Source organism: Anomaloglossus baeobatrachus, chromosome 5 (genome assembly GCF_048569485.1).
Source record: "Anomaloglossus baeobatrachus isolate aAnoBae1 chromosome 5, aAnoBae1.hap1, whole genome shotgun sequence".
Lineage (NCBI taxonomy): Eukaryota > Metazoa > Chordata > Amphibia > Anura > Aromobatidae > Anomaloglossus > Anomaloglossus baeobatrachus.
The window spans coordinates 540,326,807-540,349,175 of record NC_134357.1 but is presented as its reverse complement, the minus strand read 5'-3'; the positions used below and the strand labels follow the sequence as shown (position 1 = coordinate 540,349,175).

The 22,369-nt window shown below is 46.5% G+C and overlaps 1 protein-coding gene across 1 annotated transcript in view; it reads left to right on the top strand.

The window, feature by feature from the left end:
- The window catches only part of LOC142312939 (uncharacterized), a 72,967-nt gene that overhangs the window by 22,978 nt on the left and 27,620 nt on the right, over window positions 1-22,369 (top strand). Inside the window, 1 exon segment of the mRNA XM_075351928.1 lies at window positions 19,407-20,483. Coding sequence (XP_075208043.1) covers window positions 19,407-20,483 — 1,077 coding nt within the window.

Below are 22,369 nucleotides of genomic sequence, written 5' to 3'. Positions count from 1 at the left end.
GTCTCCCACCCTTGAAATTTTTTTTGAGGATTTTTTTTTTAACTCCTTGGAAGGAAAAGTGTGACCAGTACCCAAAGTGCACATTTCTAAAATGCTTTCAAACCCAAAAGACATTTAAGAAGGGTTTTTTGTCATCTAATGAAGGGACTGAGTGGATTTGTAGAATGGTGAACATATTGTAATTAAAACATTGAATAGGTTACAGGTAAATCACGCAATCGACTTTGCTCCTTTTTGATTTTTTTGTTGTTTTCTAAAAATACACTTGCCAACCAGGCTCTGCCTATTGTTGCAGGCATTTAGAAACAAATCTCACTCCAAAGCTAATAACTATACCCAACAATTGTTTTTGGAATCAGGAAACCTGTTTAGCCTGCGTGCCCATGATCAGGGTTCACACTGTTTTGGACACAGTGTGTTTTAGCAGAATCTAAAACACTGCATTGTACAGTACAAGCACAGGTTATGGTGTTAAGGTGAACTCTTAACCAGAGATCACTAGTGCCTACTGCCTGGTCTAATTGGTGTGGGTCGAGTGCATGCTTGAAAAATGAGATCAGACACAGTCGGATATTCATCTTTCCTCAACAGAAGTCAGCCCATGCTCTGCTTTATTACAACTGAGCTTGCTCTGATATAACCTTGCAAAGGGGCATGTCCGGATGTGTTCATTGGTCAGTGGGTCGAACAATGTTAGTCCATGAGCTGATTGGTAGGCGTCATTGTAGGCGGGTCTATGACATCATTGGATGGATCCATGGTGATGGTGATGACGTCCCTCCCATCTGGTGGATCCATGCTGGATTGTCTGGTCTGTAATGTCATCTGATCTTTGGTTTGGTCTTCTCTTATATGGTGGTCTTCTTTCATCTGGACATTCCTTGCATTCCAGGCAAGGTGTGGAGAAACAGGCAATGACAGCCACCTTTATATCTGTGTCATGTATATGATCTGAAACCTGAATTATGTAAGGCAAATCGACATATTTCCCACAATGCTCTACGTCCAGAGGTTAATTAAGTATTTCATTTTATGGCTCTCCTCAACAGTCCCCCCTAAAATACTTTATTAACCTTCTGACCCTACCGTGGTCCTCTAACACATCAGCTCTAATGCTTTAACTGCAACCCTTTTTTTCATTTTTCCTATCTGCTATACAAGCAATGCTAAGCCTTTGCCCCCGCTGGTACAGACTGCTGATCAGAGAGTTGATCACATCCCGCACACACAGTTCACAGAGGTATAGGTAACTAAAACAGACTATTTAATGTTGAAGCGCTTACTCAGAATTTGAGATTAATCGATTAGAAAGAGTAAGGCAATTGTAAGAATAAGCTTCTTACTCTTATGCTGCAGCTTTTTGCATTACTGTTTCTGAAAGGCTGATTCTCAGTCAATATCCGAGTGCTGTCCGCGTTTTCGAGACTTTTCTTCCCGAATACACCTAATTGTATCACAACACTAATGGATCTCTTCTTGTCTCGGGTCTATAATCTACCACCAGGAGGCCTTTAACAAGATTTCCCTTACACTTGGATCCGATTACCTTCAGTAACACAGAGTAGCACTTTTACGGCTTCAAATACCAACAAATAAAACAATACCAGTTACCTGCAAGTGTATGTTATCCTTAAAAAGTCACTTAAACCCTTAAAATAATTAATTGGTTCAGGTCAGATAATGTTTTTCCCACCATGAGCCCTTATTTGTGTGATGTTCCTGTACCCATTGTTCCCTTATGGTTATTTCCCATGTATCATCCCCAATCTAGAAATTCTCCATAAGGTTCTATGTGAGATAATCCAGCACTATGTGACCCTCATTCTGCTGGTACGATGGACTCTTTACAGCCGCTGTTGTCTGGGTTTTCCCTCAAGCTTCATGGAAGTTGCTGTGGTTGGGATAAGCTGGACCGGTCCACCTGATTCTGACTCAGGGATCATTCTGACTTGTCTTTTTTAGGGTCACCCAGTCTCCTGGCTGGAGACCACGTGCTCCTGACACTGATTTAGGATCTGAAATTGGAGGATACACATGTATAACACACTATATAGGCAGTTGTATACGGCTCGTACATCACTGGTCAGGATATCACACTGTATCTGCAGTATCTGGGAGAAATATAATCACGTTCTAGGTACTAAACCAAAAATACCTTATATAAAGATCTAATTATTAAGGAAAAGGAAAACTAACATTTGTTACATGATTTGCAGCGTTCACCATTATCTTGTGGATCGTTACATGTTTATGTTATAATCATTAAAATTCCAAACAACATCCACCCATGTGACTATAGACACAATTAAATATTCCAATAAAGGAGGGAGCAGGGATTGGGGCAATAGCCCTAAACTCTCCCTACCTCGCAGCGGAGGTCGGCACCCTATAAGGCGAATTGGCGCCCCCGCTCACCGACGGCTCACCCTCCCTATCTGCTAAGCTAATACGTGCTGCTAATGTCAGTGAGGAAATATAGAAACCGTGAGATACCGGGGATAAAGAGGCGTCAATATGCAATTATATATATCCAATTCATTCCCAAAGATTACATATTCACACTCTGTATTTTACATAGCTGTTTGTAGCTTAAATCAATATGATACAGCAAAATTGAAGGACCAAACTCTAAAAGAAATTAAATATCTCACATGTATAACATGTACCCACTGTATCAATATAATAATAAAACCAGGTAAAGTCATGAGGAGATCTCGTCCAATCACAGACCCTCCCTGTACAATTCACACTCAGACTAATAAAATAAACGCATATTCATCAGACACTTATCATGAAAGAAGCGCAACGCGTTTCTCCCCTCTTCACAATGGCAGATGGGTTCATCAGGGGCATCGCCAGGTACTGTAAGATCTTTATAATGACCTGTGCTATAGAATATGTACTTTTTACCACTTTTTAGGAACTCCATCTTTACATACCACCAGCATCATGAGTTTTTCAGCAGTAACGTTTTCCACACTGGATATGTTTCAGAGCAGGCCTGAAAAGAAATTCACACAACACGCACAAAACTCATATAAACCTACTCATGGTAGATGTATATGACTAATCTGCAATCACCGGAGCAGTAGAGCGGATGAGGGGGGTGTTGCTACGAGGTCTTTACAGTTTTTCTACCTTAATAGGCACACGTCTTACAAGACTGGATGTGTCTGGCCACCTGGGTACTGAGCAGTGGTGCCGCCCATATCTTGTCCATCTCAAAACCTTTGTCACATGGGTTACCTGGGCCATTATTGAGTAGAGCGCTCACGGCAGAGAAAGCTTACCGCCCTTTATCCACAGACCTTCCTCAGTCACTGGCTCCCTGCGTCTCACACTCCGTTCCTTGCTGAATCGCTTGTTCGTGTAAGGATTTAAGAACACAAGGAGTGACCAATGTCACGGACGACGTGACAGGAGCCACCGAGGTACTGGTCTGCTTTGTATAAGGACTCTCAACTCTAGGCCCATTCACTGCTTCTTTGTTGTGCACCTGTGCGAGCATCTCCTCCGGCTGCTGCCTATATCCACATTTTGACTATCTTACCCCTTTCCGCTCTACGAACCACAGCGATCGCAAATCTTCATCTCATTCTCCTATTCCGATGAGAGAGGAGTGGTTTGATTTTTATTACCTCATGTTGCGTAACCTCAGCATATCCAGTGCAGAATCAACCAGCATCTTGGTATCTGGATCCATCTACGGAAAAACTCAAAATCTGCATTAGCAATGGGCTCATCTGAGACATGTTCAAAACCTGACAATTCTTGTTACATCAGAGCAATCATGAGATATGTCTGTCTGCTGTATCCTCCTTACAGATAAAAATATAAAGACAACTTAATAGAAAAACCCAATCGATGAACAAATTAAAACCTTAAATAATACGTGTGATTTTCCACATCATCTTTCCCCCCTTTTTGAATCTATTATCCAAAGCATAATTAGATTCAAAAAGTGTGTGGCCCCGGAGCTCTATATTTAGGCAGAAAAGTCACATTGTATAGATTGTACCTAATCAGGAACAGCAGAAATATTGTTTTTATCTGTAATTTAATAATGGAAAACTCTTTCAATGGCTTTTATAACCTTTGTTTGGACCACAGAAATCTGCACTGCAATCATTCATTCTATAAAAAGAAAGCAGATTATTCAATACATTAATTAATAAATGATTATTATTATGATTATTATTAATAACTATAATAATAACGTAGCACAACCTCTGGATATTGGATGTAGGGGCGTTCATATTTGAAACATTGAGGAGATTATCAGCATCTCTGTGATACTGTCCTATAACTTGAAGGGATAAAAGAATCTAGAACAAATAAACTGGCCATGTGGGAAAACAAAATGTTGATTTGCCATAGGAAAATTATCTAACAGACTTCTATGCTTGAAAAGCCATCAATGAATCTAAACATGTCCACAGTTAACTTTTATTTCTTTGGGATAAAATTAGTAAAATAAAACTATTGTCAATGACCTTTTTCCAATATAAATTGCAATGAATTAAATTCAGAAAGCTCCCTTTTTTTTTTTCTCTTGGGCTGCTCTCACAATAGATCGAAAGTGAGATAATAAGCCTGCACTACAGGTTTTTTTTTTTTTTTCTCTAAAAGTTGCTCCTTCCCCCAAAAGCCAGAAACACACTGTTCATTTCCCTGGACACAAGTGAAATCAATTTCCCTCCTTCTGTTGGATTTATTTTTTTTTTTTTTATTATTATTAATTTATTTTTTTTTTTTTTTCCTTTCTGCAAGACAACTCAACATTACGACCTCTTTTCCCATGGATATATTTATTTATTTATTTAATTATTTTTAAAACATTCAACTCTCAGGATTATTCGCCACATTCATAATTGGAATATGTATTATTTATCATGACATCTGCCGCAAAGGTACGTTTATTTTAAGGTTTTTCTCTTATTCTTTTATTGCATATTAATTAATAAGATATTGCTCCTTGTGACTGTCCTGACTCAATCCAACCTGCACACTGGATCTATATTAAGTGTCTTCCACAACTACCCAATCATACAATATTCCATCTTTTAGTGCTATAAACATTTACTAACACTTCATGTTATTCAGTGGCTGCAGTTTTGTCAGCTCCACTGAAGGGCTCCATACAGATTTACTAACAAAATGGCCACTGCCAGAATAGCACATGGCTTCTTTGTGTAAGGGCGGTTGAACCACATGAGAGGGGGAAGGGAGAAACTGATTTTACTTCTGCTAAACTTACAAGTTTAACCAATTATCCTTCCTGCCTATATTCCATACTCTGTACATATACACACAGATTTACATATCCACAGTCCTGGTCCAACTACAGTTAAAAACACTAATTTTTCTGTCTAAGTATGTACTACTCCATTCAGCCATGTGCTTCATCCACCATTTTAAAATCTGTAGGAACATGTGGCAGAGAAAAGGGAAAACTGACCTCACATCTGCTCAAACCCTGTCTCCCCATTTTCTATAATCTGTACTTATACATATTGTGAGGTAGCGTCGTCGGCTGCGCTGCAGAAGACACGGGATCCAGGCACCAAGGTTCACAGCACACGGTTTATTCCAAAGAAAAAGTTCACAATAGTACATAGGTGCCTTTCCGGCAGAGAACTCAGGGAGATGTGATCACCCCCTCACATCCGGCACACCTGCCCTTGTTCCTGAATCTATTTATCCCTCCCTTCAGCCTCTAGGGAAAACAGCATTAACCCTATAGTGGATTATCATGGAGTGAGCACAACCGGGGCGAGTCATACCGGCCGTCATAGATAACCCCGGTCACAGTCTCACATACCCCCCCCCTCAGTTCAAGCGTGCGGGGTTGAACTCCAGCCATCAAACATGGGTCGCGGGACAAGGCATCGGCGTTGCCCTGCAACCTACCGGCCCGGTGTTCAACCGTAAACCGGAAGTTCTGCAGAGAAAGGAACCACCGGGTAACCCGGGCATTCCGTTCCTTGGCGGACCTCATCCAGACCAGTGGAGAGTGATCCGTCACCAAGCGAAACTGCCGTCCCAGCAGGTAATAGCGTAGGGACTCCAAGGCCCACTTGATCGCCAGGCACTCCTTCTCCACTACGCTATAATTCCGCTCGGGAGGGGTGAGCTTCCTACTCAAGAAGGTGACGGGGTGTTCCTCCCCATGAACCACCTGAGACAGCACTGCCCCCAGGCCGACCTCCGAGGCGTCAGTCTGTACAATGAACTCCTTCCGGAAATCAGGGTTGACCAGAACGGGCTGTCCGCACAGGACCTCCTTCAGGGCCCGGAAGGAGTCCTCGGCCTGCGGAGTCCAGCGCACCATGACGGACTTCTTGCCTTTGAGAAGGTCCGTCAAGGGGGCTGATAGTCCCGCAAAATCCTTTACAAACCTCCTGTAGTACCCCACGATACCCAGGAAGGCCCTAACCTGCTTCGTGGTCAGGGGTCTAGGCCACTTCTGGATCGCCTCAACCTTGTTAATTTGGGGCTTAATCACTCCTTGGCCTATCACGTAGCCCAAGTAGCGGGCTTCCGTGAGTCCCAATGCACATTTCTTGGGATTGGCTGTCAATCCGGCTGTTCGAAGCGCGTCCACCACCGCTTGTACCTGTTCCAAGTGGGTCTGCCAATCGGAGCTGTAAATAATGATGTCATCCAGGTACGCTGATGCATACGCCTGGTGGGGTTCCAGCACTAAGTCCATCAACCTCTGGAACGTGGCCGGAGCGCCATGTAACCCAAAAGGCAAGACAACATAGTGGAAGAGACCCTCCGGCGTAACAAAAGCGGTTTTCTCCTTGGCGGACTCCGTTAGTGGCACCTGCCAGTACCCCTTGGTCAGGTCGAGCGTGGTAAAATATCGCGCCTGTCCCAGCGTATCAATCAGCTCATCCACCCGGGGCATGGGGTAGAGATCGAACTTGGATATTTCGTTCAATCTCCTAAAGTCATTGCAGAACCTTAGGGAGCCATCGGGTTTTGGTATTAGGACAATCGGACTAGCCCATTCACTCCGGGATTTTTCGATGACCCCCAGGCGTAACATTGTCTTTACTTCCTCCGATATGGCTTGTCGTCGAGCCTCCGGTACCCGGTATGACTTCAGGCGTACCTTCAGGTGGGGCTCGGTGACAATATCGTGTCGTATCAGACTGGTCCTACCGGGCAGCTCGGAGAAGACATCGGGGTTCTGCTGAACCAACCGTCTGGCCTCTCGCCTCTGTTGCTTGGTGAGGGCTTCTCCAATCCTTACTTCCGGTTCGTCCTCTCCGGAGGTCGCTGGAGCCGGATGTGAACGACCCGAAGAGGAGGGAGGTGGGGAAAAAACAGCCATCAGGCTTTCCCGTTCCTGCCAAGGTTTTAATAGGTTGACATGGTATATTTGTTCAGGTTTCCGCCTACCGGGCTGCAATACTTTATAGTTAACCACCCCGACTCTTTCCTTTATCTCGTAGGGGCCTTGCCACTGAACCAGGAATTTACTCTCCGCCGTGGGGATTAATACCAACACCCGATCCCCGGGTTTAAAGGTTCGCACGGTGGCTTGTCTATTGTAGCGGCCGCTTTGCGCGGCCTGAGCCTCCTGTAAATGCTCCTTCACAATTGGCATGACCGCGCTTATGCGGTTCTGCATACCTAAAATGTGTTCGATCACACTTTTATGGGGGGTGGGCTCTTGTTCCCATGTTTCTTTTGCCAGGTCCAACAATCCCCGGGGATGTCGCCCGTATAACAATTCAAAAGGCGAAAACCCCGTGGATGCCTGTGGCACCTCTCGTATGGCAAACATCAAATAGGGAAGCATCATATCCCAGTCTTTCCCGTCTTTTGAGATCACCCTTCTTAGCATGGTTTTCAGGGTTTTATTGAAACGCTCGACTAAACCGTCCGTTTGAGGATGATACACAGACGTACGCAACTGCTTGATCTGGAGTAGCCGGCATAGCTCTTTGGTCACTTTAGACATGAATGGGGTCCCCTGATCCGTAAGGATCTCCTTGGGCAACCCCACCCGGCAGAACACAGCAAACAACTCCCGAGCTATAAGCTTGGCTGCAGTATGTCTGAGAGGTATCGCCTCTGGATACCGGGTGGCATAGTCAACGATCACTAGGATATGCTGGTGCCCTCGAGCAGACTTTACGAGGGGCCCCACCAGATCCATCCCTATCCGTTCAAAAGGGACTTCTATAATGGGTAACGGTACCAACGGACTGCGAAAGTGGGTCAGGGGTGCGGTAAGCTGACACTCCGGGCAGGTTTCGCAGAACCGTTTTACCTCCCCAAAGACCCCGGGCCAATAGAACCTTTGCAATATTCGCTCCTGCGTTTTCTTGACCCCTAGGTGACCACTCATCAGGTGTTTATGAGCCAAGTCGAGGACCCGCCGGCGATACGGCTGGGGCACCACCAACTGCTCCACCCCTACGCCCCGTATTTCATCTACCCGGTAGAGTAAATCCTGTTTAAGAGCGAAATGGGGGTATCTTACCTGGGCACCAGGCAGCTGTGCCACCCCGTCAACTACTGTCACCCGACTCCGGGCATGTATTAACGTAGGGTCCTGGAGTTGGGCTGTCCCAAACGTATCCGGGGACGCCTCCAACTCTGGGATGGGCTCGACCGTCTCAGCCTCTCCTGCCAATACCTCTAGGGGCGACCTATCAGGTTCACATCCTGTCCCTATCATGGGGACCCCTACGGCAGGCGTCCCGGATTCAGGATTGTAGGGCTCAGGTCCCGGACTGACCAATATCTGAGGGGACTTATGAGGTCCCTTCCATAAAGTCCAAAAATAGGGCAGATCCCTTCCTAGGATCACATCATAGGGAAGAGTATTAATAAGTCCCACCTCATGTTGCACCTGACCGCAAGGTGCTGTGATGGTGACTATCCCCGTGGGATAGTCTCGGCGGTCCCCATGTATGCAAACCACCCCCACGGTACGTCCTGTGGCCTTTACTTTAGCCCTTAGGGTTGATCGCACAAGGGTCACTAAGCTTCCGGAATCCAACAAGCCTGTAACCAGACATCCATTCACCTGAATTTGGCACAAGTGGGGCTCAGTCTCTGGGTAGACCAGGTCAGCGGTACACACCACCTGAGCATACATTGAACCCCGCCGGGTAACCCCACAATCCATGGGCTCCGGGGTGAGTGGACACTGGGCTTCCATATGTCCCACCCGCTGGCACCGCCAACATCTAATAGGGAAGGACACCCCCTTGACGAGTTGTCGTTTAGGGTACGTAGTTTTCCGGATCTCAGGGACGGAGGGTGTGGTTTCAGACGGGACGGTAGCGGACTCCCGCACCGGTGTCAGCGGTGGGTCCTTGGCCCTAGGCTTGGAGGGACCGGACCGACGGGCGGTACGCAAAGTCTCAGTGTCCCGTATCAAGTCCTGCGTAGCCACATGCCGCTCTACCAGGGACACTAATTGGTCCAGGGTACTCGGGTCACCCTGTCCGACCCACCGTTGAACGGTGACGGGTAAAGTGCGCACAAAACGATCCACTACTACCCTTTCCACCATTTGCGCCGGGCTCAGAGTGTCAGGCTGCAACCACTTTTTTACAAGATGCAACAAGTCATTGGCCTGGGAGCGTACGGGTTTGGCTTCCTCAAAGAACCACTGATTTACCCGCTGAGCCCGTACATAGGTATTCACCCCCAACCGAGCCAGTATTTCGGCTTTCAGGGTCACATAGTCAATGGCGTCCTCGGTACAGAGGTCCAGGTACGCTTTTTGGGGTTCCCCGTCAGATAGGGCGACAATACCTCAGCCCACTGCGGGGTCGGCAGCTTTTCCCGCTCGGCCACCCGCTCAAACACCGCCAGGAACGCTTCCACATCATCACCCGGGGTCATCTTTTGCAACGCTTGTCTCACCGCTTTCCGGACGCTGCCGTCGTCATCCGGTCCCGGGGTTGTTGCTGCCGGTCTGGCACGGATCGACTTGGCCAGGAGAACCATCTGTTCTTGGTGCCTTTTTTCCTGCAATTGCAAGGCTTGCTGCTGACGTGCATTGGCCTGCTCCATCTGTTCTTGGTGCACTTGCAAGGATTGCTGCTGACGTGCATTGGCCTGATCCATCTGTTCTTGGAATTTTTTTTCCTGCATTTGCAAGGATTGGAGCAGGTGTGCATTGGTCTGTTGCTGCTGTGCATTAGCCTGAGCCAAATGCTTTAGTATGTCCTCCATGGCGTCGCCGGGTTTGGGCTGTAGTATAGCCGCTCGAATCCAGGACATGCGCAGCTGGGTCACCAGGGATGGATGCTACACCTCACCGGCTGTCATGCCCGCATTCTCCACCATATGTGAGGTAGTGTCGTCGGCTGCGCTGCAGAAGACACGGGATCCAGGCACCAAGGTTCACAGCACACGGTTTATTCCAAAGAAAAAGTTCACAATAGTACATAGGTGCCTTTCCGGCAGAGAACTCAGGGAGATGTGATCACCCCCTCACATCCGGCACACCTGCCCTTGTTCCTGAATCTATTTATCCCTCCCTTCAGCCTCTAGGGAAAACAGCATTAACCCTATAGTGGATTATCATGGAGTGAGCACAACCGGGGCGAGACATACCGGCCGTCATAGATAACCCCGGTCACAGTCTCACAATATATATATTTATACACACACATATGTCCTAGATCTAAGTCTAATTATAGATAAAAACACTCATATTTCGGTCTAAGTATATAGTACTCCATCCAATCCATTGCGCAAACATTTACAGAGCACATGGTCTTCTTCACACAAACCCCTGACTCACTTTGCTTTCTTTGTCTCAATCATGCTGTAGCCATATGCTTCGTCCACCATTTTAAAATCATACCTAAAATGTCTGCCTCCATGACTAGCACATGGTTTATCACAGGATTGCGGCCTAGAGTCCCCACATCCCAACAAAGTCCACTTTCATCCGGATCTTTCCGGCACAACTAGACACCGCTTCATCAATTTTTCCATCTTTCTCTCAAGATAAACAACACCAAACAAGCAATCTTTCTCTATGCATACCAGATAAAAACAGACAAACAAAAAGACGGGGGAGATGACAAATAACTGAAACACTAAAGAAAACCTGCAGTTTGCAGCACACACTTCCAAATCCTTCCTTATACTGCCACGTGGTCCCTGTCTGATTTCTGCGTTCCGTAATATACAAATAAAATACCTAGTATCACCACTGACTACAAGGTGTCTATACCGGCCGATTCGCCTCTCTTGGAGGACTTACAACTAGCCTAATAAAAAACCACCTAGTATCACCCCTGACTACAAGGTGTCTATACCGGCCGATTCACTCCAGGAAAACACTTTAAAAAGGTTAGATTTATGTATAACGTAAGGCTCTGCACTCAGTCTAGCTAAAGCTGGGCCCTTACATATGGCTCTGCACTGAAGTCTAGCTGATCTTGGCACTTACATCTGGCTCTGCACTCAGTGAGCTTGGCACTACAAAAAGCTGTGCACTCAATCTGAGCTTGGCACTTACATCTGGCTCTGCACTCAGTGAGCTTGGCACTACAAAAAGCTCTGCACTCAATCTGAGCTTGGCACTACAAAACCACAAACCGTATCACAGGCAACCACAAACCATATACTTTACACGTTTTACAGACACCACTCACAAACCCACATGCTCTCTTCACAAATACACAACAGACAGCAGGCAACTGAATACGTGACGGTTCTTCCGAGATTAATATGGCCAGCAGCGGAGAAACTCTTCTGCCGTCACAGAGATCGCAAAAACCGGACACGGTCAGGCAATCAGTGCCACATACCCTGAGACACACGAGTAAGACTTCAGATTATAAAAATCAGCAGACTTACCATGTTCTCGTATAAAGAGCTGATCAGACTCTTGGATCAGGGTATCCAGCACGTCCTGTCATTCCAATCGCCGGTCCTCAAGATTGTAGAGTTTCTCCTATACTGGCCCCACATTGGGCACCAATAATGTTAAGGTGAACTCTTAACCAGAGATCACTAGTGCCTACTGCCTGGTCTAATTGGTGTGGGTCGAGTGCATGCTTGAAAAATGAGATCAGACACAGTCGGATATTCATCTTTCCTCGACAGAAGTCAGCCCATGCTCTGCTTTATTACAACTGAGCTTGCTCTGATATAACCTTGCAAAGGGGCATGTCCGGATGTGTTCATTGGTCAGTGGGTCGAACAATGTGTTAGTCCATGAGCTGATTGGTAGGCGTCATTGTAGGCGGGTCTATGACATCATTGGATGGATCCATGGTGATGGTGATGACGTCCCTCCCATCTGGTGGATCCATGCTGGATGGTCTGGTCTGTAATGTCATCTGATCTTTGGTTTGGTCTTCTCTTATATGGTGGTCTTCTTTCATCTGGACATTCCTTGCATTCCAGGCAAGGTGTGGAGAAACAGGCAATGACAGCCACCTTTATATCTGTGTCATGTATATGATCTGAAACCTGAATTATGTAAGGCAAATCGACATATTTCCCACAATGCTCTACGTCCAGAGGTTAATTAAGTATTTCATTTTATGGCTCTCCTCAACAATGGTATTTCTAGAAATATCCTGCCCACTATGCTTGTTTTTCCTCAGCATAAACTAACCTGCGCTGTGGCTTCCCAAGTCGCAGGATGTCAATTTATTGCGACAAAAGTAACGTGATTTTTTGGGGTTTTTTTTCACATTTCTGAATTTTTTTTCAACAATTAAATAAAAAAGCCTATACCTGTTTGGCATCTGCATGCTTGAACTGACTTGGAGAATCATTTTCATGCGATGTTCGGTTCCAGACTCATTAGGCTTTGTTCACACACTGCATCTTTTCTAACCACAAAGATGCAGCATTTTTGGCCCCAAAAAAACGCACCCACTGCAAAAACGCATAAAAAAAGCATGCGTTTTTAACACATTTTTGCCGCATTTTTTACCACATTTTCCCAGTGTGTTTAAGTCAAATCTATTGACTAGAAGGGCTCAAAAACTATGGAAAAACGCAAAAAGAATTGACATGCTGCATCTTCAAAAACGCAGCCAAGATGCATCCAAGAAAGATACTGTGTAGACAGCAAAATAGAAATCTCATAGACTTTGCTGGGAGAAGGAAATGCATACATTTAGGTGCATCTTTGTGACCTCAAAAATGCTGTAAAAGATGTAGTGTGTGAACTTAGTTTTCGATGTCATGGCGGCGTCAGGATTTGTTCACACTGCAGTGCCTGACATCTCCTTTTTGTACAGCCAGAGCTGGGCGTCAGCTGTTTCATGTGTTCTGTTCCTCAGTCCTGCAGCAGTTAATTCCTGTAAACCTGGGGAGCTATGCTATTAGCTTAGATTGCTAATTACCTATCACTTCTGTCTTCTTCCTGTATAAGAGTTGATAATTAGCTTCAGCATAGCTCCAGCGATTACGGTCTTAGTAGTAATCTAGTCCGTGGTGATCTGTAGTTGCTATTGTGAGTTGTGTGGAAATTTCCCTATTCTGCGTTTACTTCCTTCTTTTTTCTTTATTCGTATGTAAATGTATAGTCTCTCCTTTGTGCTTGAGTGCAGTGTGTACAAGTTTTCGTTATCCATTGTTGTCCCTGTTGTTTCTTTGGGGTTTTGTTACTGTGTTTCCAGCCCTCCCCAAAGGAGGGGGAGAGGGGGAGTAAGATCAGGGCTCGGAGAGGAGTTAGGGTCACACTGGGGGCTCAGACCTGGCTAAAATCAAGCCTAACTCTGAAATAAGGGACAGCGCAGGGTCTCGAGTCTGAGGGACAGCCTAGGAGCCCCTGTTTTGTCATTTCATACCCCGTGACAATCATACTTCCTGGTCACTTTTATCATATAGTGAACATGGTAAATAAAAAAAATCCATAAAACCGTTATGAAATTGCAATTTTTATTTATTTTTTTGCAATTTCATCGCACTTGAATTTTTTTTCCCCATTTCTCAGTACACTATGTGGAAAAATTAATGGTGGCTTTCAAAAGAACAACTTGTCACGCAAAAAACATGCTCTCATATGGCTATGTTGACAGAAAAATAAAAAAGTTATGGCTCTTGGAAAAAGGGGAGGGAAAAAAACTAAAGCGCAAAAATGGCAATGGCGTTAAAAGTTTAATATACAATAACAACCTTGATAGTGAAAATGGGTAGACAAAAAAGAAAATAAATAAAATTACATATATTAGATGTCTAATAAACCATGAACCTGAAATAGCCATGGAATGGTATAACACAGGTGGTAACATAGGAAACCAGAAGGAAAGGGTAAACTACAGGAGCATTTTAAAATTAAAATCAAGGACCACTTTAGACAATGTGGCAATAAATGCATAGTGCAAATTCAATTAACTTAGGCCATATGAGTTGTGGTGTAATATTTTACTAGAGGCAGTACTCTGAAACCACCTGAAGGCTTCAGGGGAAGCAAGGTAAATTGAGGAATATGGTGATGAATTCATGTATCGAATGTGATACTAAAGCTACATTCATGCATTGATGGTGGTTCTGACAATGTATTCATGTGCTGATGGTGGTTCTGGGGATATTTTTATATATATATATATATATGTATATATAGACAGATAATGATTTTTGTGCACTATTCATTTACTGATGGTAATTCTGGTGATGTATTAAAGAACTGATGATGGTTCTGGAGCTGTACTCACATAGTGATTGTGGTTATGATGGTGTTTTCATGTACTGGTGGTGGTTCTGGTGATGTAATCATTGATGGTGTTTTTGTGATGTATTCATGTGATGATTGCTATGTGCAGAACATTCTGCATTGTTCTGCTATGCTCTCCTGCAGAGCCAGTATATGTTGCTTATGGTGCAGAGCATTTTCCAGGATGAATGCTCTGCTGGTTGTTTCACAGCACTGGGTTTCATACTGGTCCTGGGAGGTACTCTCGCAGATGCTTCTTGTTCCCAGTGATTGCTCTCCTTCATTAGGGAGTATGTTAGCTCAGGACGCCACCAGTCATACATCCTGTTTACAGTTGTGTTTGGTTCTGTTGGCTTCCATGGTGCTTAGTGTTCAGATCTTGGTCTCTCAACTCCAGACTGTTGTTTTCCCATCTCTGTCTGGACCCCCTTGTTTCTGTTGCGACTTCCCGGCTTCAGACCTCAGACTTCCTCTTGACCACGTCCCTGCTTGCTCCCTGTATTTTGTACATATTCTCCTGGAACCCTGACCTTCAGCTTGTATCTTGACCTTGTTCCGTCTGCCCCGTGTACTGTCATGCCCTCCTGGTTCATGATCTCGGCCTGTCTGACCACATCTCCATTTACTGCATACAAATAGTGTCTAGGACCACCTAGTGACAGTCATCACAATTCACGGTTCAATTGTGGTGCTGGTGATGTATTCATGTACTGATTGAGATTCTGGTTCTGTATTCATATAATGATGCTGCTTTTGGTGATAATAGTCATGTTCTGATGGTGGTTTTGGTGATGTATTCATGGTAACCAATAGTACCTATTGATATTAGAGTCCTATGCAAGAAAAAAAATCCAATATAAGAGACAGACTTTCGTAGAGATTAAAAAACACATATCTTTATTGAGAATGACATATGATTAAAATGGAAGAGAATTAAAAAATGTGACTTTTATTGAAGACAACTTATTGGCATATGCACATACATATGATCATATTTTACTGTTTGCAGATCTTACAAATAGGTCCATACTTTTTAGAACTTGTATAAAACAGTATAAGAATTACACCAATAAGTCAATAATAAAGGTTGGTAAAAATCTTGAGATACAATAGACTACCTAAAGTGTTAACATGCTACAAAGGAATTTTTATAGTAATAAAGTGCCTAGTGCTGGATATGTACAGTATATTATTGTACAACATTTCTATGTTACCCTGATTGGCTGGACATAAAAGTTCAATACTGTTGAATTATTTAACCTCTTCATGACACATGACGTACTTGGTACGTCATGGATCGTGTGAAGTTAATCCCCGCCGCCTGCCGTGGGCGATCCGCGGACATGTCAGCTGATTTCAACAGCTGACATGTGTGCCTGCTAGGCGCGAGTGGAATCGCGTTCCACCTGTGCCTATTAACCCCTTACATCTCGCTGTCAAATTCTAACAGTGAGATATAACAGTGCGCCGCCATAAGCATAACTCACCCAGCACCATCTGAAGTGACTTGAAGTGGTTGCCATGGCAGCACAGGGTCATGTGATGACTCCTGTAGCTATCATGAGTCACTTTCTCTCACTGCCGACAGACTTCCGTGCGTGACATTAAAGCAGCTTTTCTCCAGATTTCAGCTGTGTAGCTGTGATCTGTAGAAATGGAAGAGCGATCAGACTGCTGATCGTTATAGTCCCCTAAGGGGACTGGTAAAATTTAAAAAAAAGTTAATAAAAAGTTTTGAAAAAAACCAAAACCTAAAAGTTCAAATCACCCCGCATTGAAAATTAAAGGGTTAAAAAAATAAAAAAAATACACATATTTGGTATCGCCGCGTTCAGAAACGCCCGATCTATCAAAATATAAAATAAATTAATCTGGTCAGTAAATGGCGTAGCGGCAAAATAATTCCAAATGACAAAATTACATTTTTTGGTCGCCACAAATTTTGTGCAAAATGCAATAACGGGTGATTAAAACGTAGCATCTGCAAAAAAATGGTACCATTAAAAATCTCAGCTTGAGATGCAAAAAAGCCGTCACTGAGCCATAGATTACAAAAAATGAGAACACTATGGGTTTCGGAAAATTGTGCAAAAAGTGCGCCACTTTTTTTGGACAAACTTGTGAATTTTTTTTAACCCCTTAGATAAAAGTAAACCTAATGGGGGGATGGAGCCGGACATGGCTGAATGAGGAAGCTGCTTCCCTGAGCTCCTCTCTGCAAAATCCCATAACACTGGCCCAAGATATCAAAATGGGCAAATCAACGGGCAAAAAGACTACAGCCCGAACCCCAAAGAAGCCCTCCACGTCTCAGAGCAAAATTGGGACATTTCTAACCCATCCACAGGGCTCTGGCGTCCTGTCCCAGTCTGAGCTGGAAGTGCAGCGGGAATTGCGGCCTGCTGATCCCGTGGCTGATCCCAAGATATCGGTGGAGTTGCAGGGGACGTCGGTGGAATCACGGGGGTCCGGGGGAGTCGTGGTGACCACCCACAGCAGTGATGGATACGGACCGGGGAATATGCAGAGGAACGGCCGACAACAGGACCCAGAGACGCCATTCCAAGATGGCCGCCACATACCTCCGGGCCGGGCCCTGCAGCGACAGCCGGATGATTCCTCAGCAGCAGTCTCACCATTAGCTGCTCTGTCTTCTGCGCCCACGCTGGGAGCGGAGTCCCTCGGCAGCCAGCGGAGGATCGTCCCACCTGCGGTCACCCTCCGGAGCTTGCTGCCTTTTCAGCCGGCAGCACACGTGCAGACAGGCTCCGGAGCGGCGCCCAGGAAACATCCACCGCTGCAGTGCTCCCAGAATGAGAAGTCCCCGCGGCCACCGGTCTCCCGCGCTGTCATCACCGATGGGGGTAAGATAATGAACTCAGACACCCCGCCTCACTGCATACCGATACTCTCAGCCCGCTAGCAATAGCAGGAACAACGGGGGAGGGGAGGGGGCACAATCATGGTTAGTGATAGCAACCCCCCAGCACCTGCAAAAGGCACAATTATATACCAGTCATCCCCCCCTGCAACACCGCCATCCCCGGGCACTAATGGGGAGAGGAGGGGATCCTATGGTATCCCAGAGTCCCATGAACAGACCTGGGAAATCCTCCAGGGGCAGTCTCCTTCTACACCCCCAGCGAGGTGGTCCACGGGCTCTTCATGGGAAAATAGCCCGACGGGCCCGGGAGGCAGCTTGGTGGAAGCCACTAAAGTTCAGTGGAACGAGGGGCCCAGGGCACTGGGGTCCCCCCCACAACAGATTACCACAGTAGCACACTTGGGAGGAGGTGCAAGTATCTCTAGAAGTCCACAAATACTATACGACCCAGCTCTACAGGACTCTATCCGTTCTTTTTCCACAACATCTTTCTCTACTAATGTGATAAACGAGGATCGCCCAGCATCCTTAGCAGACCTGCAGTCCCTTTTACAATCAATTCCTACCAAAAATGACATAGCTGCTCTGGCCAACCAGGTAGTGGCAGAATGTAAGCAAGAATTTGCTCAGCTACGGATGGACCTCTCGTCACTCACCCACAGGGTGGACGACCTTACAGACCAACAATCAACATCTCAGGTCAACATCCAATCTGTCCAAACCACATTACAGGACCAATCCAAACAGTTATTTACTCTTCAACAGCATGTGGACGACCTAGAGCATAGAAATCGAAGAAATAATCTGCGTATCAGGGGTCTGCCCCTCCTGACATACCTTCAGTCCTTATTTCAATCTTCAATAATTTGTTAAAGAGACCACCTGGGGCCTCTCTGGAACTCGACAAAGCTCATAGGGCATTGCGCCCCCTAGATCCAGAGGACCCCCGCCCAAGAGACATCGTATGCAGGGTACACTATTTTGCAGCAAAAGAAGCTATCCTTCAAGCAGCTTGGAAGAAACAGTCCCTAACGTATAGTGGATCTACCATACGCATCATGCCTGATCTTTCGAGACACACTTTGGCTCAAAGGGCTGTTCTCAAACCCTTGTTGGACGTCATCAGAGAAAGGGGTCTCCCGTTGCATTGGGGTTTCCCCTTTTCTCTGTCGGTACAGAAAAACTCAAGATGGTGGGTAATGCGGTCCCCAGAGGACCTCCCATCTTTTACCTCAAACCTGGGTCTACCCCCCAATCAACATCTCTCAATGGCCCACCACCTTGCTCCAACCATGGGTCCCAAGGGGACGCCCAGCTCATCCCCATGCAAATCCATCTCCCGACCATGCAAGGGGCCTACCCCCGAGAGAGACTCGCGGCCGTAGACTGGGCCGTCCGAGATAAATGACACAAATAGCTGCAAAAGATATGTGGGACTATCCAATGTATTATAAACTTTAGCCAACTAAGTCTAATGACTTTCACATGTCAACTTACGGGTTGCCCAAGGCCCTTATTACTCAAACTTTCGGTTAGCTGTGCCAGTGTTTATGGTAATTTCTAATGTTTACAGTATACTAAGGAGCTATAAACGGTTATGTCTGACCTTTTTCTCCCCCAAGTAGGTTGGGATCCTCTGTCTTGCCCGGGTGAGGCGGACAAGCTCCCCTGGAACGTTTGTTCTCAGCTAGTGTCTTGTGCAGGGGCTATACCCCTGCTGTTTTTTCTGCTTCAACTTCTATTTTTCCTCTGCCTTCTACAGATCATACTTCCCTCCTCCTCCCCCAATGGTGGCTGGGACAGGCGAGTCCGTCTTTATATTTCATGCACCTGTAACACTTCATTCTTTTACAGATGGCTAACCTGACAATTGCTTCCTTCAATGCCAAGGGTCTTAACGTGCCGGAGAAGAGAGCACAGATTCTCTACCATTTCCACAAGTATAAGGTGAAAATAGTATGTTTCCAAAAAACGCATTTCAAACAGGGACATGCCCCTATCTTAAAGAACAAATACTATCAAACCTGGTTATTTTCAGATAACCCGGAATCCCGCTCAAAGGGAGTGGCGATTGCCATTCACAAGTCTCTCCCCCATCAAATTATAAACTGCACATCAGACGGTATGGGACGATATATTATCCTTTCACTGATAGCTGGAGACCAAACCTTCACAATCATAGATGCTTACGCTCCAAACCAGAAACAAGACAACTTTATAGCTAGCCTTGTCGACACTGCGAATCCCCTAATTAGAGGTACAGCAATTCTCTGTAGTGACCTTAATGTTACTCTTGATCCCATATTAGACAACTCCAAAGGGAAATCCAGCATTTCATATACCACCATCAAACGAATCAAAAAAGCCCTGTTAAGTATCCAGCTGTTTGACACTTGGAGAATAACACACCCGTCCGATAGAGACTATAGTTTCTACTCGCACTCACAAGATTCCTACAGTCGTATAGACTACATTTTTATACAGCACAATGCCCTCCCTTGGGTCCGACATGCTGGAATGGGTAGCATACTGTGGTCAGACCACGCTCCAGTGTACTGCGAGGTGGCGGTCCTTTCCCTCCCAGCTCCTACGGGATCATGGCGGCTTAATGAATCCTTGCTTCTGGACGAGCTCTGTGTTTCTGATGTGCAGACCACGATCACTCGATTTTCAGAGGATCATTTGGCGGACGACACAGCTCCCACGTATAAGTGGGAGGCACTGAAGTGCGTCTTGAGGGGCACCTTCATTAAACACGGGGCCCGCATTAAAAAAGAAAAGGCCCAGAACTTAGCAGAAGCCCTCCGCAAGGTCTCAGGGCTGGAGCTTGCCCATAAGCGAGCTTTATCAGCCGCTACCTTACAGGCCCTCCTGCAGGCCAGACTGCAGGCCAAGAAATTATTAGACTTGTCATACCAGTGCCTGTTGCAAGTGGGAAGGGGAAAATTTTATGAATTTGGGGATAAGCCAGGCAGATTATTGGCCAATGCACTGAAAGAAGGGAGAGCCCACACTCTAATTCCCTGCATTAAAAATTGACGAGATGAAATGCTATATGCTACTCCTGATATTTGTACTGCCTTCCACGCTTACTACTCCAAATTATACAATCTGACCCCTGGGCCTCCTGAGGCAGACTGTGAGTCTCCTACAATGTCCTCTCCCTTTAAACCTCTCAATAAGACCACAATTGAGGACCTTGAGAGACCATTTCTACTGGAGGACATCCTGACAGTAATCCGTGATACACCAGGTAACAAGAGCCCTGGTCCAGACGGATTTCCAGCCAAATTTTATAAGGCATTTGCAGAACAGTTAGCGCCTCTAATGCTCCTTTCTTTTAACGCCATATCAGATGAGACCCCATTCCCCCCACACGCCACGACAGCCCATGTGGCTTTACTCCAAAAGCCCGGAAAGGACCCCACTGCATGTAGCAGCTTCAGACCAATATCGTTGCTTAACGTGGATTTGAAGATTTATGCTAAGCTTCTTGCAAATACACTCAATCCCCTTCTGCCAGATCTGGTGCACTTGGATCAGGTTGGATTCGTCCCTGGTAGGGAAGCAAGGGACAACACCCTAAAAACCCTAGACCTGATCCAATGCGCCCACACCCAAAAAATCCCCATGATGATGTTATCGTTAGACGCCGAAAAGGCATTCGATAGAATTTCCTGGCACTCAATTGTGGCGCCCTGGACAAGCCATGGGCCACAGAAAACAACACCTACACACACCCCACACTCCCGGTCAGGCACACCGAAGTCAGACACAAACCCTTGTTGCCTTCCTCCAGGGGCTGATGTCCACACCAGGGGGTGGGCCAGGCGGTTGGCCCCGCCCACCGAGGAGTTCACAGTCCTGGAGGCGGGAAAAGTAAGGAGTTCAGCTAGGGAAGTGAAAGTGGAACGAAGGAAAGTGGCAGCTGAGCAGACTAAAGTTGGTCCGGGTGTGTGGCCCGGACAGAGCAGCAAGGTTGGCAGACGGTGGTGACCGTCTGCAGGAGTGGCCTATCAGAGTCTACCGCAACGACCGTGGACGGGCGGTGGCACGGCGGTACCGGACCGGTACGCAAAGAGAAGCCAGCACCATCTGGCAGGGGCTTACGGACCCCGGCAAGGCTAGGAGTCGCCGTGAATTTGCCGAATTCGTTAATGAAGGGAACCTCCTGGGTTTCCCAGCAGCCAAGTCCCGACAGAAGGCAACAGTCCAACCAAGAGAGGGAGACACCGCCAAGGCAACCGTTTCCCAGGGCCAGAGCCTGCGGGCAGAAGGGGCTCCTCCAGCCCATATCCAAGTTGGGGAGCGGGTTACTGGTGGGAACCCATTGGAACCATCTACCGTACATAGGTGCAGGGAAAGGCAGTCACCATCAACCTGCCGGGAGAAACAACACCGCAGCCGTCTGTGGGACCCGTCCATCCAGCCGTGTGTTTTACCGAGAACTGTGTCCTCATCATTGGCTGAGTGAGTACCACCGTGCCGTGCGGCACAGCGCTGCCCCCGCGACCCTGCACCTCACCAGGCCCTGTAACCCGCCTGTCATCCATCCCTACCCCCATCACCGGGACAACCAACCCCCTACCCACGGAGGGGAGAACTAACAACAAAGCTGCTCCCTGTCACCGCTCTCGGGATCCCCGTCTAGAGCAGCGGTGGTGTCACCAATATCACCACAACCGTGGGTGGCGTCACGGACAATAATCAAATCCCCACAATCAAAATCCCCTTTTCACTCACGGGCGAGGAGCGCCGCTCGAGTCCCCGGGATCTGGCCCACCGCTCGAGCCACCACCGAGCAGCAGCAGCAGCCG